At 37.6% G+C, this 24,794-nt stretch overlaps 1 protein-coding gene across 9 annotated transcripts in view; it reads right to left on the reverse strand.

Annotated features, from left to right (window-relative positions):
* BBS9 (Bardet-Biedl syndrome 9) overlaps positions 1-24,794 on the reverse strand; it is a 713,234-nt gene that overhangs the window by 237,804 nt on the left and 450,636 nt on the right. For 4 of the 9 annotated variants that reach the window (XR_009504851.1, XR_009504850.1, XR_009504849.1 and 1 more), the window contains exons 22-26: positions 12,290-12,400; positions 11,927-12,079; positions 10,938-11,135; positions 7,062-7,126; positions 6,211-6,276 (exon numbers count right to left, since the gene is read on the reverse strand). Coding sequence is in view for 3 of the 9 variants with exons in the window: in XM_059932716.1 (XP_059788699.1) it covers positions 12,048-12,079; positions 12,290-12,400 (143 nt within the window). In the remaining 6 variants the exon portion in view is untranslated. Of the gene's footprint in view, positions 1-6,210; positions 6,277-7,061; positions 7,127-10,937; positions 11,136-11,679; positions 12,080-12,289; positions 12,401-24,794 lie in introns of those variants that run through there. The other 5 variants (XM_059932716.1, XM_059932713.1, XR_009504853.1 and 2 more) reach the window with 4 other exon arrangements.

Genomic DNA, 24,794 nt, shown 5'->3' on the forward strand with positions numbered 1-24,794 from the left:
GACAGATATAAACACAATCCCAAATCATGGGAAGATGCTTTCTAAAATCAACTTAATAATTCCAATAGTAGTTGTGTAATGGAAATTGAGGAGCCACCTTATGAATGTCCAAAAGGAGCCTGACCTCTGTATCAATAGTGGTACAGTAGCAATGTAAATAATAAAATGAAAAAATCCAGAAAGTCCCTTGGCATAATAGACAGAAGATAGGCTTTAGAGTCAGACAGATCTGAATTTATACCCTTAATTCTGCCACTTATGTAATCTTGTGTGAATTCCTTAACAGTTTCCTCATCCAGATAATAGAAATAATCACTTCTTAATATGGTTGTCAAGAAGATTAAGTGCTATAATATGAGTAGAACTCAGTGCCTGGCACATAGTAGGAACACAATAAAGGCTCATTCTCATTATTTTATTATTATTTATAAACCTGTACAAATAATTTCCACCTCATCTCAAGAAAGAATTTTTATTATTCTTGTCTTATATTTAAACCATCTGTCTACATTTTGAGCCCATATAGAATAGGACCCCTGTTACTATATCTTGTGCTGTTTCAGGTGATAATCAAACTTTAAAAAATGACAAAACATACAAAATCATCTTTCCCTCATAGAATAGTTGGACACTTGTTACTTTGCATGGATTGCTGGGAAAACCCCCTCTCAATAAGCAGGCACCCCAATTGTTGGTGTCAATGAAGCCTAGTAAACACATATGTCAAGAGTGCTAGTTAGGGCTTCCCTGGTGGTGCAGTGGTTAAGAATCTGCCTGCCAATGCAAGGGACACGGGTTTGAGCCCTGGCCGGGAAGATTCCACATGCCATGGAGCAACTAAGCCCATGCGCCACAACTACTGAGCCTGAGCTCTAGAGCCCGCAAGCCACAACTACTGAGCCCACATGCCACAACTACTGGAACCTGCGTGCCTAGAGCCCATGCTCCGCAACAAGAGAAGCCATGACAATGAGAAGCCTGTGCACTGCAGCAAAGAGCAACCCCCGCTCGCCGCAACTAGAGAAAGCCTGTGCACAGCAATGAAGACCCAACACAGCCAAAAATAAATAAATTAAGAAAAAAAAAGAGTGCTAGTTAAAGACAATTATGACAGGGCACATTTCTTAAACCAAGATAGTTTCCGTTTACAATATTTTAATTGTTGAAATAGGACCTGTACCAGACCCGATGTGTTTTCAGCTGGGTACTCACTGAGCTAGATTCCTCTATAATCAGGATGACCATACATCTCAGTTTGCCTAGAACTGTTCCTGTTTATGTGTCCCAGAATAATTATTAATAGTGCTCCCCTTCATTCCCAAAAGTGTTTGGATAATTAATTCCATGGTCACTCTATCTATAATTATCCTTTAACAACTGTATTATGCAACTCATTTGGTAGATACCATAAGTACTACTGTGCTGTTGTTACTTTTAAAGCTGACCATGGTTTAAGACCTATATTAACATCTGGAATGTGAGAAATACCACCTGGTGAAGCAAATTACTTTTATTACAAGCTCATTGTGAATTTAGAGAAAACACATTGCAAGTTAATTAGAAAATGAAAGAGGAGAAATAGATCTTAGCAGTACTGCCAAACAGAATGTTTATATGAGAAGGAGATACAGATGGGTTTGTTAGATCAGAAAGTTAGTATTTGCAAAACTTTCTGCCCAGTATTATTCCCTGGCTTCTGATGTGGCTATTGTATGATACTTCTCAAGGGTTGAGGGTAGAGGTGGGTGAGTGGTAGTTGATGGGTGGAGAAGTAATCAAAATCTAAACAGAGAGGAATAGGTATATATATTAGAAAAGGTATATTCGATATAGTATTACATATAATTTTACATTTTAAGAACAAAAATACCCATTGTTTTCTTCAATCAAGGCAAGTAAAGTTTAACCAAAACCTCTACTGGCAAGGCAAAGAGATTTGCAAATTGGGGCTCATCTCTCAAGGGCTAAAATTTATCAGAATCTTGAGGGAGGTGATATACATGAGGTTTTTTGTTTTCAACTTTTTTATGGAAATAAAATTGCTATGCAGAGACACAGAATTCACTTTTGCAAATTGGTCTGGTGCCAAGCAAACTTGCTAATTCTTAACAATTAAAATAATTTATTTGTAATTTATACATAATTTGGGTGGGGAGCTTTCTATACAGTCATGATAGCTGCAAATAATGACAGTTTTGTATCTTCCTTTCCACAATCCATATACCTTTTAAATCATTTTCTTTTTCTACTGCTAACTGGTACCTCCTGTAAGAAATTGAATAGGAGTGGTTTCTCTTGAAGGTGATGTCAGACTAGGAGGTCCTTACCTTCATCCCCTCATAGAAACAACATATTAACAACTACTCATGAATGAAAATAGCTCTGAGAGTTCCAGAGCATGATTAAGAACAACAACCCAGTGGAGCACAATAACTGAGGACGGTTGCAGAGAAAACTGTAGGAAGCATTCTACCTGCATTATGCCATCCCACAGAGGGATTCCTCAGACCACGACTTGCCTTCATGGGAGAAAAAGAAAGCAGGAGGACCCCAGGGTCTTTTGCCACTGAGGAGCCAGCAGCCCTTGCCACAGGTACAGATACCCACAGCCTTTGCCATCCAGGATCCTTGCACTCTTTTCAGGGCTTGATAGCTCATTTCTTTTTAGCACTGAATACCATTCCGTTATCTAGATGTATCACAGTATATTTATCCATTAGCCTACTGAAGGACATATTGCTTCCATATTTGGCAATTATGAATAAAGCTGCTAAAAACATTCAAACGTAGGTTTTTAACGTGGACATAGTTTTCAACTCATTTTGGTAAATACTAAGGAGCATGATTGCTGAACTGTATGGTAAGAGTATCTTTAGATTTATTAAAAACTTCTAAATTGTCTTCCAAAGTGCCGGTACCAGTTTTATTCCCACCAGCAATGAATGATTGTTCTTGTTGCTCTGACATCCTCACCAGCATTTGGTGTTGTCAGTTTTGTGGATTTTGGCCATTCTAAGATAAGTGTTGCAGTATCTTATTGTTGTTTTAATTTGCAATTCCCTAATGACATATGTTGTTAAGCATATTTTCACATGCTTACTTGCCATTCATTTATTTTCTTTGGTCAAGTATCTGTTAAGGTCTTTTGTCCATTTTTCAAATCCAGTTTTTTCTTCTTGGTACATTTTGGGTAACAGTTCTTCACCTGTGAAGACAAGTCTGTGGCTTGTCTTCTCATTCTCTTGATAGTGTCTTTCACACAGCAGAAGCTTTTAATTTTAATAAAATCCTGCTTATTAATTTTTCCTTTCATGGATCATATCTTTGGTTTTATACCTAAAAAGCCATTGTCATACATAAAGTTATCTAGATTTTCTCCTATGTTATCGTCCAGGAATTTTATAGTTTTGTGTTTCACATTTACATCTGTGGTCCACTCTGAGTTAATTTTTGTGAAGTATAAGGTCGGTTTCTAGATTCTATTTCTTTTTTTTTTTTTTTTTGCATGTGTATGTCCAGTGGATCCAGCACAACAGACTTCACAACCAAAGATAAGGCAGAGATGACACGAGCCAATGCCACTGGAGGAATCAATTATATATACACAAATGATGAGAGGGACTCAAATCAAGGACAAAGGCAACCAAATCAGGGGAGGTGATGAAATCGGAGGCCAGCCTGAGGAAAAATATACCACTGTTACTCGGGTGGAGAGGGAGGACTAGGTCCAGATGGCACTGGTTTTAGAAGTAGAGAATGTAAACTATGTCTGGTATTGTGTGTGTGTGTGTGTGTGTGTGTGTGTGTGTGTGTGTGTTTTAGGAAAAGTTGAAAAACATCCCACCTCTCATCCTTATCTATCTCATGTATGATTAAAATCTGGGAAATGTTTAATGTTTTCTTTCAGAATTACTTGTTAATTGCTTTTTTTCATTTTTGTGAGCTGCTGAGTGTGAAAGATGAGGATTACACACCATCATTTTCTCCAAGGAATGAGTAACTACTTAATTTTATCCCAAAAGAGTTAGGAAAATAAAAGATTCAGTTTCCTTACTTATGACTAGAGACCTAAAGATATTTCCTAATTTTCCTCCTCAAATAAATAAGACAACTGTTCACCTAAATGCAAGAAGATAACATTAAAGGATTCAAGGAATATTATAGAACTAAACTTCACTAAATGGCAAGTGAATGGAGTCTGGGCTTAATTAGTATTCTGTCCTAAGTTAGAAGACAAAGTTTCTAGATTTTTTGTTTACATGAAAGGATTTGGTACCAACTGTTCCCCATATTCAGATGATCTTAATGTTCTTGGGATGTCAGGCACGAAGAAATGAGAATTTACAGGTGATGCCATGAACTTTTCTCTCTGGAACTGGTACCAGATGGAACAAGTATTGATTACTATGTCCAGTTAAACAGAATTTAAGTTAATAGCACTTTAAACCTATTCACTCTAACTAATCGGATGATCCTGGAGCCAATGAAGGGGATGTGGCCTTCTTAAATTTGATAGCGAATTGGGGATGTAATATTTATGTGGCTTGCAGTCAACTCTGAATATGGCTAAAATCTCACTAGCTGTTCTGCTGAGGAATAGATTCCAGGAATTTCGCTACCGGCCACTGCTCCTCCTCACCCAGTGTCATGAGAGGAAGGCGCAGAGCAAAAGGCTGTAGCACTAGACGAGCATGTTCTGTGGTGCCCGGTACTGAAAGTGTAAGTGTGGTGGAGATAAAACACAGTTTGAAACATACGAAATCTGATGTTCTGAATATCAGACATCTAAAAGTGTAAGGGAAAGATTCCAGTTTCACAGACACCAAGTCAAAGTGGAAGTTCTTGCCTTTCAGGAATATTTGATACTTCAAAGTACACAATTACAAACCTATCATATACAATAACATTCTTTGTCATATAACTCCCATATAAAATCAAAAAACTTATTCTGCTATCAACAAGAAAATCATAACAAAAACACTTTAAAGTCATACCAAGATTAGTTCATTAAGACGAGATGATAAATTTCAAATAGAGGTAATTATATAGGCTCTTGGAGTGCTTAATAATCTAGCTAATGAAGAAGAGTGAATCATATGAAGACATTAGAAAAATATTTAAATATCTTCCTGCTTTCACATAAAATACTGATGGTGATGAAGATAACTTCAATGAGGATACTGATGACAAACTGGCTAATGACAGTTGTCAGTTCCATGGCTATTTAAAATTTATCACTGGACTTCCCTGGTGGCACAGTGGTTAAGAATCTGCCTGCCAAAGCAGGGGACACGGGTTCGATCCCTGGTCGGGGAAAATCCCACATGGCACAGAGCAACTAAGCCCATGTGCCATAACTACTGAGTCTGTGTGCTGCAACTACTAAAGCCCCCGCGCCTAGAGCCTGTGCTCTGCAACAAGAGAAGCCATCGCAATGAGAAGCCCGCACACCACAATGAAGAGTAGCCCCCTCTCGCCACAACTAGAGAAAGCCCATGCGCAGCAACGAAGACCCAATGCAGCCAAAAATTAATTAATTAATTAATTAATTAAAAAAAAATTGCTGTCTCTGAAACCACTAAAAAAAAAAGTTAAAAAAAATGATAAAATTTATCACTGAACAATAAAATTTGAAATGCTCTGAAATCTTATAATGCAGATATGAAAGAAGATTGATAAAGTTTCCCTAAATATGATAACAATCCTAAAAACTAACACATTACTAATAATAAGTTGTAAAGCAGAAAGAAACTCTTGCAAACTATTAGTAACTTTTTAAAAATATTTGCTCAATAATGCCAGAGGAAAATTGAATTATCTTTCAATTCATGCTATAGAAAATGAAATTATAAAATTGTTGTTAATGGAAGAGGTGAATAAAGAATGTCAAAAATATGCAGAAGTATTAAAAAAGCACTACCTAGCAGTCAATAGTATAAATATGTTATTTTTATGGATTTTATGACATTTGTGGCAATTATTGACTTTTTACAAACATGTAATATGTTGCTATTCTTTCTTGACTCTAACTAAATATACACTTTTATACCTAATGTTGTACTAAAATTTTTTATTCTTTTTCTTTAAAAGTGCTCCAAAATTGTATAAGCTTCAAACAGTCACAAAACCTGAACCCTGTGTTCAAATTAATGTCACCTAAGCACTCATAGAAAAAAATGTCCTGAGCTATTAAATTTTTCAGAATCATACCTCTCTTTAAAGCCAACTTTAAGTAAACACAGTTGGAGAGTCATATCAGCCTCTTCTTAGCACAATCTGCAAAAATAAATTTGGAAAGTAAGATCACAGCCAGTATTCTAAATCATTGATTGCTCCATTTATCTATGGCTTGTTGACTGCTTTTAGGTTAGTTGATTTATTGATACAACAAATATTTACTAAACAGTAGAAAGAATCCAAGAACTGCTGTGTCCAAGGAATGTGCACATCTATTCTAGCAGGAAAGGAAAATCCAACTTGTGAAATACAGTAAGTGAGAGAGGTCGTTAGAGGGGCATGGAGTTCACAACGTTCTCGTGAGGGAAATGTGACTGCCAGCAATGGCGGTTAGGAAAGTCTTGAGAGGTGCCAATATTGATTTATTCAACTCCCCCCCGCCCCATTACAGAAGTGATTTAAGGGGCTTACAAGGAGGTCCTGTCAATACAACAAAAGAGAATACATTTAAAAGTGGAGTGAAATAAAAAGACAGAAAAGGAGGAGAATATAATAAGGAGCCAGCAAATGGGACTAAAAGCTGTGATGCACAATGCTCTGCCCACTTGCCCCTAGAGGGCCTCAAATGTGGCTCTTGGCATCCAGGTGAGGAGATAATTTATTCAGACCAAGCCCTGAAGGAAGGGTTGGGATCTAGGTTGAATATAATTAAAATGAAATGATGGCGAGCCTGAGAATTAGTGGTTTTGCAACTTTTTTTCCACATCAGCCTGAACAGAGACCCTCTCTCCAGCCCAGAGATTAGGCACTGGGGGACGTGATCACTCTAACAGCCATCTTACTCTAATCAGGCTTTGGCAATATTGCTGTACTGTAAGTTATACCTTTTGAAGTCCAAATCAACAAAACTCTTAACACATGCGATGTCCACATAGCTTCCATAATTTACCTACAAAAATAGAAAAATAACACCAGCTAATTCAATGCTTCATACACAGAAAGACTACAGAAAAGGCAGCATCTGTTAGAATCTAAACAGCCTTGTGTTGCTCTTTCAGAATCCTCTTAATATTATTTTCATATTTAATTGACACATTTGCTTTTTTGTATCATATGATGTTAAGGACATGAAGAGAAACTGTAATTTTCAATACAATTCTATGTTCATATTACTGCTATAAATTATAATAATCATGCTATTTTGATGAAAATACATTACACTCTGGACTTTTCTGAACTACTAGAGCTCATTGTCCAAGTAGATTATTCTCTAAAACTCACGCTGTTAATATAGAAAATGCTAATCAGCAAGAGTACATTTCTAATTATTATTTATATCACTAAAACTGATACATTCGAAGATGGGATCTGTTCTCTTATTACAAGAGCAATAAATATTTATTAAAAAAACACTGAAAATATAGATCAGCGAAAAGAAGAAAATAAAAGATCCTAATATGCAACCAAGGCTGAAAACCACCAGCTTGAGTCTCTCTCCCATCAACCCTCCCCTCACAGGCTCCCTGACTATTGTGGACACACCTTTAATATCTGAACAGAAGGCCATGGACGACACTGTTGGCACACAAAGAGGACATTGCTGCTGTGGCAGGTGACCACTGACAATCCTGTGCTTATACAATGCTTTTTAGGGGGTTAAACACTCCTCACATATATTTTGTTTTAATTCTTTCGCTCGTCTTTACCTGCATTTTTATGTGACAGGGAATTGTGTACATTGTGACACAGACTACCGACTAGTCAGAGACAGATATTTTAAGAAAACACAGAGGTCTCTTGGTTTAGCAACTTTTAGGCCAGAGAATATTTTTTCTAATTAATGGAATTTTAGAAAAGCCATTCATAACACAATCTGATGTTCCTCAACTTGAGGGAACCCTTGCACTCCAGATGTACCTGACCTGTGGAAATACCAAGCCAGTCCCTTGAGAGGCTGGGGAACCAAACAGCTTAGAGAACTGGGGGATTGAGGTACAGAACTTTATCACTGACTCACCTCTCTTACGTCTGTACACATAGATATAAATGGGCCCCACGTGCCCAACCTGAGCCCAACCTGTGTTCACATGGGATGGGGACACATCTGGCCACGTCTGGAGGGCATGGTGTGGGCAAGGCTATTTACAAGAGTGCTAAGGCAACTTTCGGAATGCCAATCATCCTAAAGGAGAGCCCATGATGGAGGAGGGGCAAGGATCAGAAGGGAGTGGTATTTTGAAAGCTGTGGAGTGTCTATCACTTGGGTCATTCTCCACAGGCGGAAGGAAGAAACTGGGTAAAACCTAGGAGACATTTCGTGTAAAGCTCTTTGAGATATGAAAGCAGAAGAGAACATAGCTCTGTGGCTCACAGAACCCAGTACACCAGAGTAGAGGATATGATTGAAGCTGCCATAGCACAGAACACAACAGCCTGAGCACGACTGCAGACTGGCACAGAGAAGAAACAGGAAAGGACATTAGACAGACTACCCAGGTTGGACACCAAAAGCAGAAACTACAAAGAAAGGGGTTAATAGATTTGGCTACTTAAAATTTAGAAATTTTCTATTAAAAAAAAAAACACACTCAGAAACAAAATTAAAAGACAAGTGAAAAATTGAGAACAATGTTTATATCATACTCAGTCAACCAAAGATTAAAATCATTTCCACATAAAAGGCTATTATAAATTAATAAGGAGATAATTATCACCACCACCAAAAAAAAGGAAAAGAAGAGTAGGAACAGGGAATTCACCAAAGGAGAAATACAAATGGCAAAAAAAAGTAAGTTTTTTAAATGTGCAAACACACTAGTAATCAAAGAAATGTAGCTATCTTGGACTATAAGCCCTCGGTTTTAAAATGTACATCTTACCAATAATCTATACATTTGGGTGTGTATTTGGGCTTTTGGAATCAGCTTGGATTAAAATCCCAGTTCTGCTACATATTAACTGTGGGATACTGGCAAATTATTTAGACTCTGTAAATCTCAGTACTCTCATTTGTAAAACAGAGATAACAACATTCTCTACATCACAGTAATGTCATGAAGAGTGAACAAAATCATGCATACAAAGTACCAGCACATAGTAAGAATTTAATAAATGTTTGCTATTTTATTAGTACCTATCCTGATATATTGGGTAATAATGAAACCATTGGGCTAATCAGAAACCTGGATCATCTTCCTTCTTCCAGATTTGTGAGTTACACCAAGATTATGTACACACACACACATACACACGCACAAAAGACATAATGGACAATCGTTATTAAAGACTGAAATATTGGTCTCAAAATAATAGGAATAGTTAAGAATTATTTGGGTCTTGATTTTTAAACAGCCACTCTAAAAGATAACATAATTCTTGGCTCCATTATTTTTCTGCTAGTAGAAACACTTTAAACAGTTTTTGTGTTTTTAAATCATGAGGCTAAAACCAGGAGTAGAAGATATGTACAACTTAAATTCAGGAAATTCTTTAACAAAAGGTACATTTATGTCATTAATCAAATCATTTTTATCATTTTAGAACTTATATTTTAAATTTGATAATGTTTAAAAGGTTAATTAAGGATGGACCTAGAGAATATAATGCTTAGTGAAATAAGTCAGACAGAGAAAGACAAATACTATATGACATCACTTATATATGGAATCTAAAAAATAATACCGATGAATCTATATATAAAACATAAACAGACTCACAGACATAGAAAACAAACTTACGGTTACCAAATGGGAGGGGGTAACAAACTAGGAATATGGGATTAACATATACAAACTACTATACATAAAATAGATAAGCAACAAGGATTTACTGTATAGCACAGGGAATTATACTCAATATCTTGTCATAACCTATAATGGAATTAATTTGCAAAAAAAAAACCCGAATCACTATGCTGTACACCTGAAACTAACAAAGTATTGTAAATTAACTATATTTCAATTTTAAAAAGTTTAATTAGTAACTTCTTTCCTTTTGGCAGCTAGTAAAATACAAATAGTAATAAATTAGAAACATTTTAAAATATTTATATGTATGATATATGCATATAGAGTTCTGTATTCAAATGATCCAAATAAAAAAATAAAGTTATTTGGTCAAGTAATTTTGCTAATAGGCTTAAGATACTGATAATGATTTCAAGGAAAACTTCTTGCAAATATACTTCTTAACATTAAAAACTCTCAGTATAAGATGTAATTGTAGCAGCAAAAGTCACCTTAAACTCCCAAATCAGAGATAGGAAGCCTTTTGAGTTTACATTGGTAAACACTCCCTCATGGAATAGAGAAATAGTGGAGGCCATTAAAAAAAGGAAACAATGGAGGAGAGATTTGAAAGAGATAGAAATCACTGTACTCATGCACATTTAAAGTAACCTTTACAAATCAAATGATATGTTTCAGTTTTATATCACAGGAAATAAAGGGAGAGAATCAAAAAGTGAAGGGAAAGAACTGGGGGGAATAGAGGAAGGGAAAGACTGATCAAGGCTGATGAACATAGAAACAAGAGAGAAAAAGAAATCGAGTTAAAGAAGGGCAGACAGGACACGACAAACAGGACATGACTCAAAAAAAAAAAGAGAAAGAAAGGAGAACAGAGATGAGCACATGGACACATGCACTCCATGGAAAAAATATCCATGGGAACCAAATACCAAAAAGAAAAAGAAAAAGAAAAAGAAAAAAAGACACAACCCAGAAACACTCTTTAAAGAAGGAATATACTTCTCTCCTAACCTTTCTTCAATGAAGCTGTTAAAGATGATCAGAAGCGTTGTGGTTTTGCATCTTTAGGCATACACAGAGCCAAGACATCTTTTACTGGTCCCCACAGGCTGGGTAACATTAACCTAATGGTTGATTCTGGCCCAAAGGCTAGAAGTTGTCCACTCCCATACTTGACAATGAAAACTACTTAATCTTCTGCTGCGTCTCCTAAAAAAGAATGCTATAAATAATAAATAATACATCCTCTGCAATTTTTTTGACATTTCACTTATAGAAAAACCGCGAGCCACTTTCTCCTTTGTACTGACTGAGGCATTCCAAAACTGGCACAGACATATTTTATTTAAATAAATCAGTCTTTCAACTGTAATTTTAACTCAAAATTGGCAAAATCCCCTTTATTTCTTGCATATGAAAACCTTACCTTTTAATTATAATAAAGCGTGAATCCTTCTATAACCTGGATTTTTAAAAGGTATCTCCCATTGGGGTAATGAAAGAGGATGTTAATGTACTAGCTTCCTTGAAAATATTTTAACATTTTCATACAATACTAGAAAACTCACCTTTTCCCACTTTTAGCCTAATAGTAGTTTCTTGTATTTATAAAATAACCACATTCAAGTCTTACTGTGGAGAAGCAACATTTTTAGTTCCGTTCAATTTCTTCACTTTAAATAAATAAAGAAATCAACTATATAACCCTCTGATTATAAATCAAATCCAAGATATTGTTTGACAATGAGATGCTTTTATTAAACTTGATACATTTAATATATAAGAATTCTGTGAAAAAATTGGGGTATCAAGTAGGATCTGGGTCTTTGCATTACAAAGTCTGCCCCCAAAAGATGTCATCTCACTATATCCTGTGGCTGAAAGTATACAGATGACCAAAAAGCAGCAACATCCTTTCCTGGTAAGACAAGTTCAACTGACTTGCCCATAGCATTACAAGTCCTCCTAGAAAAATTAAAAGTCCCCATCCCCATCTCTACCTATTTTTATCTCCTGGCAGGTGAGCTGTATGAAGCACCTTCATCTGTGCTTGGCATGAGGTCCACACATGATCAGCCTTGGGAAGGCCATCTTCCCCTCAACCAGACAACTCTACTTCAACTATTCTGAAACTCCTTGGAGGGGTGAAACTTCTGGAAAAATGAAAGAGAGCAAGAGAGAGAAAAGGTCTGAATATTGAAAGGAATACACAAATGATCAAATTCAGCTGCACCAATGCCAAGGGGAAGGATGGATAAGTTAGAAAACAAGCAATTTTGCAAAATGCTTTCTGGTATGACAAAACCTGACCAGTGTCTCGCTGTTCCTGACGTACCATTTGCGAAGGCCCCCCATTCTCTTACCAGGCATGGGCGTCTCCACGATGAGGTGTTTGTGGTTGGTAAACAGTTCACTGGAGTCTTGTTCTACTGATCTTTCCTCTAGGTCTGATTCAGGGATCGTAGCACAGCCACCTAGATGAAAAATACAAACAATATTTTAAGCAATGTGTAGAAAAATCTACCTCTCCATACGGCAACCTCAGCTTAAGAACGTACCAGTCATGAAGATAATAAATAAAGAGACAACAATCTTCAGGAGTAGACCAAAAAAGAATAATCTTAAATGTTTCTCTTTTGGTGAAAATGCTGGGAATGAGTCATTGCCTTTAAAGACATACCGATGAGCACTTAGCAACAGCAGCAATGGTGTTGTCTTCAAATTTAACCCTTTTAAAGTCAGAAAGGACAAAATCTATAGCATATGTGATATCCATACTATAATGGTACCTCAGCAGAAATTCCCTTTAATACCAGAGCATCAGAAACTATAAAAGAAACAAAGCACATCGACTGTGAGAGAAAGAAAACTTCCCTGAACAAAGAGGAAGGCCACTGGTGTTCTGAGTTGGTGACTACGGTGGTATTTCTCAGGAATTTGATTCTATTCCTGAATCCCAACACCTTACAGCACAGACACAAACACTTCATAATTCACAGCAAAGCCATGAATGCATTGTGGAAGCTTTCAATTCCAAGTCAATTCCAAGGTGACTTGAGGATAAGCTGGGACCACTGCACTTTTAAAATATTAGGTATAAGTCATTTGATTTTATCCACCAAAATATTGTACGGAGAACTCATGTTGAGAATTTCCTGACTACATCTGCAACTTGATTTGACTAATTTGACTAATTTTCTGGAAATGTACTAACATGCTGTATACTGTACCCATTTTTTCCCAAAGCCATTCTTGTAACTGAAGTGTGATTTTTCCTTTTCTGAGGCTTCTCATACACTGAGTCCAAAGCCTCCATATTCAAGTTTGGCTTTATGTGTGAGGGGGTTTATAAAGAGAGGGTATCAGCAGCACTGATATGTAAACCATGTCATTCAAATGAGAGTGAAGTCAAGATCCCCGGTCTGAAGGAAAGTATACCTTACCATCCATCCCTCTGTATCACCTCTGAAAAAGAAATCGATGTTGAGGGAAACTTGAGAGACAAGGATTTCCACACTCATAAAATAAGAATTAGAGGTAGCCTCAGAGGTTCCCCAAACAGGAAATGTTAGAATTATCCACCAATGCAATGGATCTTGCCCGGCTTTATCTTAAAATAGCTAGGGCCCCCATCCAGAAGGAGAACCAGGCTTATTTTTAATCTCTTTCCAAAGACTATAGATCATGGTAACAATAACTATCATTATTACATACCTTCTCAATGCTGAAAACTCTGCCCATATCATCTCATTTAGTTCCTACAAATCACACCATGAAATAGATGTTATTATTCTGCTTTTACAGATAGGAAGACTGAGGTTTCAGGAGATCAGTACATCATTTCCTGGAAATGTTCTTACATGCTGTACACTGTACTTATTTTTTTCCCAAAGCCATTCTTCTTGTTAATTCTTTGCCAAGGTCACACAGCTCCTAAGGAGTAAGACAGAGCTCACACCCAAGCGTGACAACTCCCAAAGCCTGTGTTATCTAACCATTTACTATATGGCTCCCAGTTGCAGCATCAACCAAAGAGATACCTGGCTGCAGGTCTTGGGTGTCAGCAGGTTTTATCTCACCTGATGATCTACCAGGTGTGGTTGCGAGGAGCACTGCTTAGACTATTGTGAGGCCAGGGACAGGCTCAGAGATGCCAGGATTTTGGAGAAGCCCAAGAAACAGCACCCTTCTTCTCCTCCTGGACTCTCACCCAACTGAGAAAAAAGGAATAGGGTATGCAGAGGTGGGGAAGGGGTACCTCTGTAAGATTAACATTAACAGGGAAGAACAGAAAGAAGGGAGTGCTCCCGGCAAAACAGAACCCTGATCCCAAGAAAAAAGGCCGAAGAATGGCTTTCTAGACCCATAAATCAGATTAAGTCATTTCTCCATCCCCAAGGCAGAGGGAGGGAGGAAGCAGGATGAGGGCAGGCATGTTGTACTGATGCAGCTACCTTTGCACACAAGGAAACTTCAAGACTGGGGAAGAAGTGTCTCCAGCCAACAGATGGGAGAGAGTGCAGTGATCGGACAGCAGTGCTGCCATACGTGGAGAGAGGCAGGTGTCCTCTGATTAATCAGTGTCTACCGTTTATTCCAGCTGACTCAATAGTGAGGCAAGTGAGAAGGATGAAGACTTCAAAAGCACTAGTTCTTCAATCAGGTGGGGACAAAAGGAAAAGTCACTTGCTGTAGACTCTCTTGTAGACTATACATTACATAAATTACAATGTATGTAATTTCCTCTCTTGTCCTTGGCACAAAAGTTTTGCCTTGTCCAAAGTACAGAGATGACGAATTTCTCAAATCCCACTGCAGGGCTGACCAGTCACTTGCCCTAGGAATGTTACCCTCTTTTCTTTGGATACCTCCATGCGGCCAGACTGACCAACCATATGCCCAGAAGTTCTGCCACTTTAAGCTTGGAAGGAACAATAGGATGTGAGATCTGGCATCCTAACCAATGGGAAATGGGGGAAGGGAAGGAGCCTTGCAGAAAATTCCCCTCCTGCCTCTCTCCCTGGATCGACTCTGAATTATTATTTCTTTTTGGTCAACCTCCAGAAAAGTGCTGTGTGCTGAGTAGATGCACCTGCTGGGACTCTTCCTGGCTCTTTGAGAGAAGTGGTCACCAGCGAAGGATGCATCACTTTGTATTACCTCACGTATTTCCTTGACTTGCTTCCCTTTTTCCTCATCCTCCCTTCCTTGAGTTGGCCAAATAAACTGCCACTTTAATTCCTGCCTCAGGCTCTGTTTTCTTGCAAAAATCATTGACATGGGAAGTAGTACTAAAAAGCAGGCCTTCAAGATGGAATTTTGAGGTTAGATCGCCCACCTATCTGTAAGAAATAGGGGTTCCATGGCTGCGGGTAAACAGACTGGGAATAACTTCTGTTATGCAATTACTTAAGCTTTCACCCATGGTTAACTGGGATGATGTGCATGTAGAGGTCAAGCCCAGGAGATCAAGTAGCTGTGGCATGGCAACATTTATAATTATAAGGATTCCAGAGTAGGGTGGCTGCTTCTGATAACTAGGTACCTTGCAAAAAGAAAACGGCAAGTTCAGTGCAGCTAGCAGGCAACAGAAGGCAAATGCGATCTCAGGCCCCACCCACACCTACTGAATAAGAAGGGCAAATGGGCATATCTGATGAGATTTTTGCTAGGAAAAAAATATTTGTTAAAAATTTCAAAGTAAAAACAAACAAACAAACAAAAATTTCAGAGTACACAGTAAAAGGAGAGAAATAAAATATAAAATTTCCAAACTAACAGAGACCTTCTGAAGCCCATTGTAGCAATGCTTCTCAAAAGGACCAGCCTTAAAATTTCCAATCTATCTAAACCAATACTTTTGTCACATATAATAAAAATGAATAAAAGGAATTACTAGAAAAATAAAATGAACAATATACAGGTCCTTATCTTTTAGATTCAATCATTGTAAAAAGTACACTGTCAATTGCTACAAGTTTCTGAATGCTTATTCTCAGTTTCAAGTAACAGACAGTTTGCAGACAGATGCTAGTCTTCTATTCACACTTTGAACAGCACTGATTTCAAGATATGGTCTACATTAATTAATATGATACATGGAATTATGGTTAAAAATAATAATTCAGCCAACTCCTAATTATCAGAAGTTCAAATAGCCAGTAAACTCATTCTGGCAACAGCAGGGGCTTCTCACAACTTATGTACCTCCCTTCTACTCCAATATCTGTCTGGCAGCTCCCTCCTTGCATAATGTCCAGAACAGCCCCCCTCTCCCCACCAATATGGATGTCCAGGCACTCCTTTGCCCACTGCTGGTACAATTATGGAGATCCACTTCTATCCCTGTACTCTCGTGTAAAAAGAAGTTTCATTAAGGAACCTGGGATCCCGAGTCAGAACTCTGGGGGCATTTTCATAAGGAACAATGTTATAAGTGGTGGCTTCATTTTAGAGTCCTATTATAATTAAATGCTTAAAACGCTTTTCTGGAGTAATCTGGAACCCTAACCCCTGCAGGTGAAATTTGAAAACATGAAGCATGTATCACAAATTGCAAACAGTATCTATAGCACTTGGAACAAGACAGTTTCTAAATTGGAGATTACACCCGTGATGTTTAAGAGGATGTTTCTGAGACATTTCACTATGCTCCCTCTTCCTCTGAATTGTTACCAATCAAATTATGTGCATGACCATTTGTGTTAACTTAACTTGGCTGCAAAAATTTGTTTCTTTGCAAATTAGTAGCACATTAATATATATAGCAATCCTCCAATATATAAAATACATAAACAACGACAAGTATAGCACAGGGAACTATATTCAATATCTTGTAATAACCTATAATGGAAAAGAATCTGAAAAATAGATATATATATGTATATGTATAACTGAATCATTTTGCTATACATCTGAAACACTGTAAATCCACTATACTTAAATTTAAACATTTTTAAAGAAAATTTTTCTGGCTACAATCCTCATGTAGCCAGAAAATTATTTAAGTAGAAAATCTTACCAAAAATTCTGAACAATAGGAGATCACCCTATATTTATAAAGATAATTCAACTCTAGGGTTTTGTTTTTTTTTTTTTTTATGGATTACAAGCTGTCCTTAAACCTGTTTCTGCATTCAAAAGCAAATTATAAAATTGTTGAAACTTCCTCCTCACCAGGTGGAACATATTTTATCAACAAGAGAATTACACTAAGGAAATTCTACCCACTGTCAGAAAAACAAACAAACAAACAAACAAAAACAACAATAAAAAAGAGCTCAGGGACTTCCCTGGTGGTCCAGTGGTAAAGAATCTGCCCTCCAATGCAGGGGATGCGGGTTCGATCCCTGGTCAGGGAACTAAGATCCCACATGCCGCAGGGCAACTAAGTCTGCAGCCATAACTACTGAGCTCTCGAGCCTCAACTAGAGAGCCTGCGTGCTGGAAACTACACAGCCCACGTGCCCTGGAGCCTACTCACCATAACTAGAGAAGAGAAATCCCGCACACCACAACTAGAGAGAAGCCCGCACGCCACAATGAAGAGCCCGTGCTCCGCAACGAAAGATCCCGCATGCCTCAACAAAGATCCTGCCTGCCGCAACTAAGACCCAACGCAGCCAAAAATAAATAACTAAATAATAAATAAGTCTTAAAAAAAAAAAAAAACAGAGCTCAGCTCCTCTCTGTAGATTGCTATAGCATGAACTATAAAAGTTATAGAGTTCAAAGGTCAAGATAGGAGGCCAAGCAGAAACAAATGTAACTGTCTAGAATACTAGAGATCAAAATCAGAATGCAGGGTAAGCACTGGTATTCTGGAAAACATGTAACCAGCTGGCTTTCAAGGAAAAAAGGTAAAGCCCTAACCTGTAGTGTTTGCCCATTTCTTTGGTATAAATACTCCTACCATGGCCAGTTTCAAGCAACCAACGTGACATCACCAAACATGGAGCTTGGCAGAGATGTGTAAGAGGACACCATGAGATAGCACTTTCACCATTCAGATTCCGTAGACATAAATAATCTCAAGAGCATAGAGAATAGTAAAGTGTAGTAATAAAATAACTAGTGAAGAGTTTTGAGGTGTATTATCTTTGTTCTTAATACAATTTATTTGGTTATAAGTTTACATAATTTAATTTTTAATAATGGCTGAATTTGTTAACTGGCTCACAGAATTCCTAAAAATTCAATGATTGGTCCTCACCAACCAGTGTGAGCCAGCTCCAGCACTGAATGCGGGCTTATTTGTAGGGAATTTAACAAAGCCTCGATTCAAACCACAACTCAGCATTTATGAGCCAAGTGACCTTCCTGAGCAAATTATTTCACTTTAATGAGCCTCAGTTTCCTTATCTATAAGCAGAGACTATGGCAGCCCTACTTCATAAGGAAGAAATTGATGAGCATGTATAAGTGCTTGGCACATTGAAAAACACATTAAGTTCTGACTATTTACTCTCATGTCAAAGTTAGGAACACTAAAAGAAGAGTAGAGTGAATAGGCCAAGACGGAAGTCCCTAAAGTTGGGAGTCTGAAGGGGTAGGATTCACACAGCTGATACACCCATGGGGCCAAAAGACACAGCTCTGCAGCAAAAAAAAGAAAGTGTTCAGACACCTTAAACATGTGGCCACCTCTGAAGCTGACTACTCTATTTACTCACGCTACTTGATCTGCTGAGCTCTATTTGATAGATACTTGATTCTAACCCAGATGAATTCTGGTGGCCCAGCTTACCTGCCTCACCATCTGCCTTGTAACTCAAGTAGCCTAAACCGGGGGTTGGCCAGATAGTACATATTTTTTAAGCTCTGTGGGCCATCTGGTCTCTGATGCAACTGCTCAGTTTTGCCATTGTAGTGCAAAAGCAGCCAAGGACAAAATGTAAACATGAATGAGCATTAGTTGTGTTCCAATAAAACTTTATTTACTTAAACAGTCAGATCTGGCCCATTGGCTGTAGTTTGCCAACGCCTGGCCTAATACAAGGCTCACAGAAAGCTGCTCTTCAACTGCATCCTAATTCTAAAGGTTCCTAGAGGCATTTAACACTGCCAGATCATCTCATAGTATTACTATAATAATAGCAATAAGGAAGAGGAAGAGGAGGAGGAGTAATAGTAGCAGTTCTTTAAAAGAATATTATTTGCCCTACTGCTACAAATGCTCTTTTTGTTTGGGCAGTGATAAGCTTTTTTTTTAAAAAAAAATAGACTAATTTTTAAAACATTTTTAGATGTACAGAAAAATTTAGTAAATGGTACAGAGAATTCCCATATATTCTCCACACAGTTTCTCCTATTGTTAACATATTGCATTAGCATGGTACATTTGATCAATGAACAAATATTGATACATTATTAGTAGTTAAAATCTATAGCCTATTCAGATTTCCTTAGTTTTTACCTAACATCCTTTTCTGTCTCGGGATCCCATCTAGAATACCCCATGACATTAGTTGCTGCATCTCCTTTGGCTCTTCTTGGTGGTGACAGTTTCTCAGACCTTCCTTACTTTTGATGGCCTTGAAGTTTTGAGGAGTATTGGTCAAGCATATTGCAGAATGCCCTTCTACTGGAATTTGTTTAATGTTTTTCTCATGACTAGATTGGGGAAAAATTTTAAAGACAGTTTCTTTTCATAAATTCTTAGAGTTTCCCATATTTTAGGATTCTCTCCAGTTGTTCTTCTTTTCCTCTATCAAAAGTGAAAGCCAGGTGGGCAGTGAATGGGGAGGCCACTGAAGGCAAAGGAGGCCAACAGCAAGGCTTGACTTAGACTGTGAAGTACTCAGGAATGGGTCAGTCTGGGTCTAACTGCTGGATGCAGGCAGGTTATCAGTTGCCCCAGCTGTAAAGAGAGGGTCTTAATGAGGCCTATTGTGAGGATCATGTGAGACCGTGTACACTGAACACAGTGCTCAGCACAAAGTACATTTTACCGTCTCTGTTTTCTACGAATATTCTTGGCATAGATACACTTTCCACACCGTATCTGTGGAATCAAAGAACTTTAGCTGTTAGTGCAACCACCTTCATTTAGGAGACATCAGAACAGAGGCTCAGAGAGGGTAGCGGATGCCCCTCATATCCTAAAGCCGATTCCTGGTTCTCCTGCTTCCTAAACCGTTGGAGCTTTCTCAAGAATACCTTTTTTCCCGTCAAGATCTCAGTGGATTTGCTTGTGAGTTGGCTGTCCTAACCAGTACTTCCTTTCAGTGATAAAGAAAACCCAGAAGGTTGGCAAGCTGTTCTTCGGGTATATTTTAGGACTTGGCGGATTTATATTCTTGCAACAGAGACCTTTGCAATCAACTGAGTGTATGGGTGCAAATGTTCCATTCTTTCAGGGAGGAAAAATTTTTTTTCTTCTTTTTTCTTCATATATTTAAAAGCAATCAAACAAGGAGACACTTTGAGAATCACAAATGACCACAGACCATGCTCTGACTTGCCAGCCAAAGAATCTTCTGTTCACATGCTTGAACTGCCACTAAGAATTTAAAACAGCAGAAACCTCAAAAATATACACCAGTGACATTTTTCTTTTAATCAAGATTTACTTGATGGATAAAGTGTTTTTGAGGTTAACATTCAGATTTCATTTCAAAGGTTTATAATTCACGTGAAGTGTGGCGAATGGGTGCTTTGAAAAGAATATTTCACTATCTTAAATATGAAAAGCTTCCCTAAGATACTATGAGTAGTTAAAAAATTCTCCGAAAATATATTCATTTGGAATAGTTTTACTCTTTATCCTTTCTCATTCTCCCTCTCCTTCTCCCTCTCTCTGTAAATGTGCACATACAACCACACATAGGCATTAAAGATATGTATAAGAGTTTTCCTGATAATTCTCCTCTACTCTGTTCATTCTTCTATTTTCTTAAAATATATTTTTTTAGCCCAAGAAGAATGTAAGCTATAGAAAGCCAAGAATCCTACTGTATGTTTGTGTAGCAATTTTAACCAAGTATTTACAAATCTTTTGACAAAATGGAAGAATGGAAGGAAGAGGGGTGGGTAAAAGAGAGAAGGAGATAGAGGATGAAAAGGAAAAGTGGGGAGGGGAGGATGAATTATCAACATATTCCATTTTTCTGTGTACACTTCTACAGACGATATTTGGGGTGACTTACTGAAGGTATAGATAATAAAATATTAAAGAATAAAAAATACAATAGCAGTTAGAAAAATTTAATGCAGAGTAGGAGGTATAGCTAGGAAAATTTGTGTCAGATAAAGACTTACGTAAGGGCTGCCATGGAGAGAAACAGCAAAAGGCTTGGAGGAAAAGTGGGGCTGCACTTCCCCTCTTAATTCTCCACTGACTTCTCTTCTTCCACACTGGACTTCAAAGGGCCCAGTCCATCTTGTACTTGGACTTAACATTTCCTTAAGAGCACACCATAATTGGTAAAGCTATGCTTGTTGGAAATTTTTTGACTAATGATGTGTGTGTGTGTGTGTGTGTGTGTGTGTGTGTGCATGACTCTGTTCTGTGCTTACAGGCCATTTTAGAAAGCCAAGACTTCTGTGAAATTGGGTTTACCAAGGTGCTTACTAAGCAGATGCTCCAGAAAACTACACATATAGGAGATTGTTAAAAATACAACAGTCAGACCTTGTCAAAGCACATCTTGGAAATAAAGCCCTCAAGAATGTAATGTATCACTGGATGAGTTCTTATCACAGTGTGGCAAATCAGGTTGATATCATATGGTGCCATTGCTTCTCTGAAGGAGGAACTGGAGAGCATATGTCAATATCTTTCTCATCTCCCCTTCCATTCTGCCCTTTACTTTGTTGTAATGTAGAGGCATCTCACACTTAACCTGGTACAGTTTTACAGTTTCAAACTCAAGAAAACAGAAGAAAACAATGCCTTTCTATATAGTCTTAGGTTTCTAGTTCCAACATATGATATTTGTTTTTCTATGTTTCTTTTAAATCCATTTGATAACTTTTCTTTCTCCCTATATTTGCAGATGACATGCTGACTGCTAGACAGTAGCTCATCTACTAGCAACAGAGATAATAATGGTTAACCACTGAGAGGCAGGTGAAGTTCACTGTAATGTGTGTCCAACATGATGCCTGTGGAATGTTTGGGATTTCATTTCCACTGCCTAATAATAAACTTTGATCCCCCCACATCCGGTAAGAACTTAAAATGTGTTCAGGACTATGCACGTATACCTATGTTTGAAAATATTTCCATTTCACACCTCACAGCAGAGACCAAGTTTGTGAATAAAAGGAAGTCTAATATATTTTAAGAGGTCTAGCATGTGTCTCAACAAGTTTTAAAAATCCCATAAAGACTGAATACTAAGTCCCTTGGGGTATAAGGGCTCCAGTCAGAGAATCTGGATTTAAGAGGGTAGGGTCCTCCTGGCATTAAGATGTTTCCACAACTTGAATAATGATAGGTGTCCAAGTATTCTTTTAGCTGGACCACCACTTAGAATTTAGGTCCACTTAGTACAAAGGATTAAGAAATACAGGAACATAGCCATTTTCATCCATTGATAATTATGTAAAGAGAATATACCAAGCAGAAAAAAGTCCTATTTACAAAAAAGCAAGCACAGTCCATAAATCCTAAAGATTGGAACAGATCCAGGTTAAGAAGTTCACCAGATGTCAGTCTGTAAACAGGGCTTCATAAAGTGAATTCCCCAATTAATTGTTGGTAAGAGTGATCTCTGTACTATGTTAGTGCATTATGATCCCCTACCATATGTAGGTGAATTGTCTGGTCCTATAGGTCATTAGTCAGTTATGATACAACAGAACTCAGGGGAAAGAAGTGGGGTAAGCACAATTTTTTTCTGATACAGAGAGAAGATCCCATAAAATTACTGCTCAGGAACTCGGAGCTTTCTTCACTGAAGGACATGAGAACTCTCCCATTTATTTGCATTACATCTGTTTTTCTAACACATTTAGTTCTTAACCTGGAGTACTTGGAAAGACACACACCAGTAAAAACATAAACATGGAAGTTAAAAAAAAATAAAACTACTCACTATTTTGTTAAAGTCTCCAATTGCAATGTTTTCCCACATGTTAACAAGGCCATTAAATCCTCCAAACAGGAATACAAAAGTATTACCCAGCCATTGTGAGAAGGTGAGGAAGAAGAGAAAGTTAATACTTGCTTTTCCTTGTCAGCTGATCAATGTCTAGAGCACTCTCCAAGGAAATGCAAGATCTATTGTCTTTCAACTAGATCTTTTCTATACTGATAAGTATAGCACCTTCTTGTTCAAAAAGAAGGTGATTGTGGTATTTAATTTCCATTTTGTTTCTAAATCCTAAGGCAACCCAAGGTACAACTGGAAAGACACATGATTTTAAGACATTTCCATTTCAAATACTTTCCTAAGTCCCTCTTCAGAGACCAACTCTCTCTCAAAAGTATACATGCACAAATAAAACATTATAGCTACAGTTGAGGAGGAAAGGAAGCCAATAGTTCTGTAATTATAATTACTAAAAAAGTGAAAGAGTAAGAGCATAACTCTACTTTGCCTGGACACCACATAATAAGAGATCCAGTGTTCTTCACAGCTTCCCTCTTGCATCAAGTGGTTATTAATTCCTCAGTGATCCTGGCAACATTTCTTCAACTTGAGTTTCTTTCCATAACCCAATTAAAAGCCATCATCTTGACCAAATTGTGTTGTTTTTAATAATGACAGAGTTTAGGTGGTGATTTTGAAACTGAGAGTTCTGCTGGGCCACTTCAGTTATAAACAGGTTGAGGGAAAAGAGTGAAGAACACAACATCTCTGGAGAGCACCTGTTTCACCATATTTGTTCACAAATGAGGAAACTGAACAAGCACTCAGGACTCGTTCCTAAACAACTCTGTTATCTAATGATATATTTCTACAATAGTCCATTAAACAATGTCATATTTTGCAGAAAAGGGAAATGTACACAAGATGATAACCAGCCCATGGATAGTGGAAAGGGACATCCAAAATGGGACATGGCAAGTATCATTATGTCTGGAGCAAAGTCACATAAGTCTGGGCCTTAGTTTCCTTTTTTCTAAATTCAGAAAATATAGCATTTACTTTATGAGAGGCGAAGATTAAATTGGTCAGTGCTTGTAATACAGTTATCACAGAGCCTGGCACAGAGTACGCCCCCAATAAATGTTGGGCTATTATTTTCAGTACTAACCTCCAACATACGTTAGTCATTACGTTACAGCCAATTACACATGAAACTACAAGCCATGAGCACGGCATGAATTTATATTTGATGCTGTAAAAAATGCTCAGGTAAACCCAGAAGATGGGGTAGGCAGACCAGTGGTGGAATGTTTCTAGCTGGACCCAGTGGTCAAAGCCAAAATTGTCAACCAGGCATTAAAATAATTCACTTGAAAAACAGTGCACACATTCTTTATAGGATGAAATCACTGATAATCTACTATCCTAGATAACCACTATTCTGAGATCAAAACAGGAATTTTAAAAGGGCTCCAATGATGATGATGATGATGATCAGGGGTGCATAATCACATTCATTATTTTCTATTTACCAGCAGTGCCATTACTACTGAGAAACACAAACCCACAAGATAATATGACATAAATGGATGAAACATTAAGATAAAAGGGTAAAACAGTGGTAGCTTTGCTTTCTCATGGGAAATTGAAATGGCCAGCAGATGAACCTTAAAAGAGGAAGTCTGCTGACCTAGTGTTACTAAACATAGGAGGCAGCCAAGGAGCAGAGGAATAAAGCAATGTATTTAAATGTATGCCTTGAAGGAAGCAAACACCAATTATTTTTATATGATTTTAATTCTCCTAGTGAATATTTTATGGGTGCTGGCAA

The sequence above is a fragment of the Balaenoptera ricei genome, chromosome 9 (assembly GCF_028023285.1).
Source record: "Balaenoptera ricei isolate mBalRic1 chromosome 9, mBalRic1.hap2, whole genome shotgun sequence".
NCBI lineage: Eukaryota > Metazoa > Chordata > Mammalia > Artiodactyla > Balaenopteridae > Balaenoptera > Balaenoptera ricei.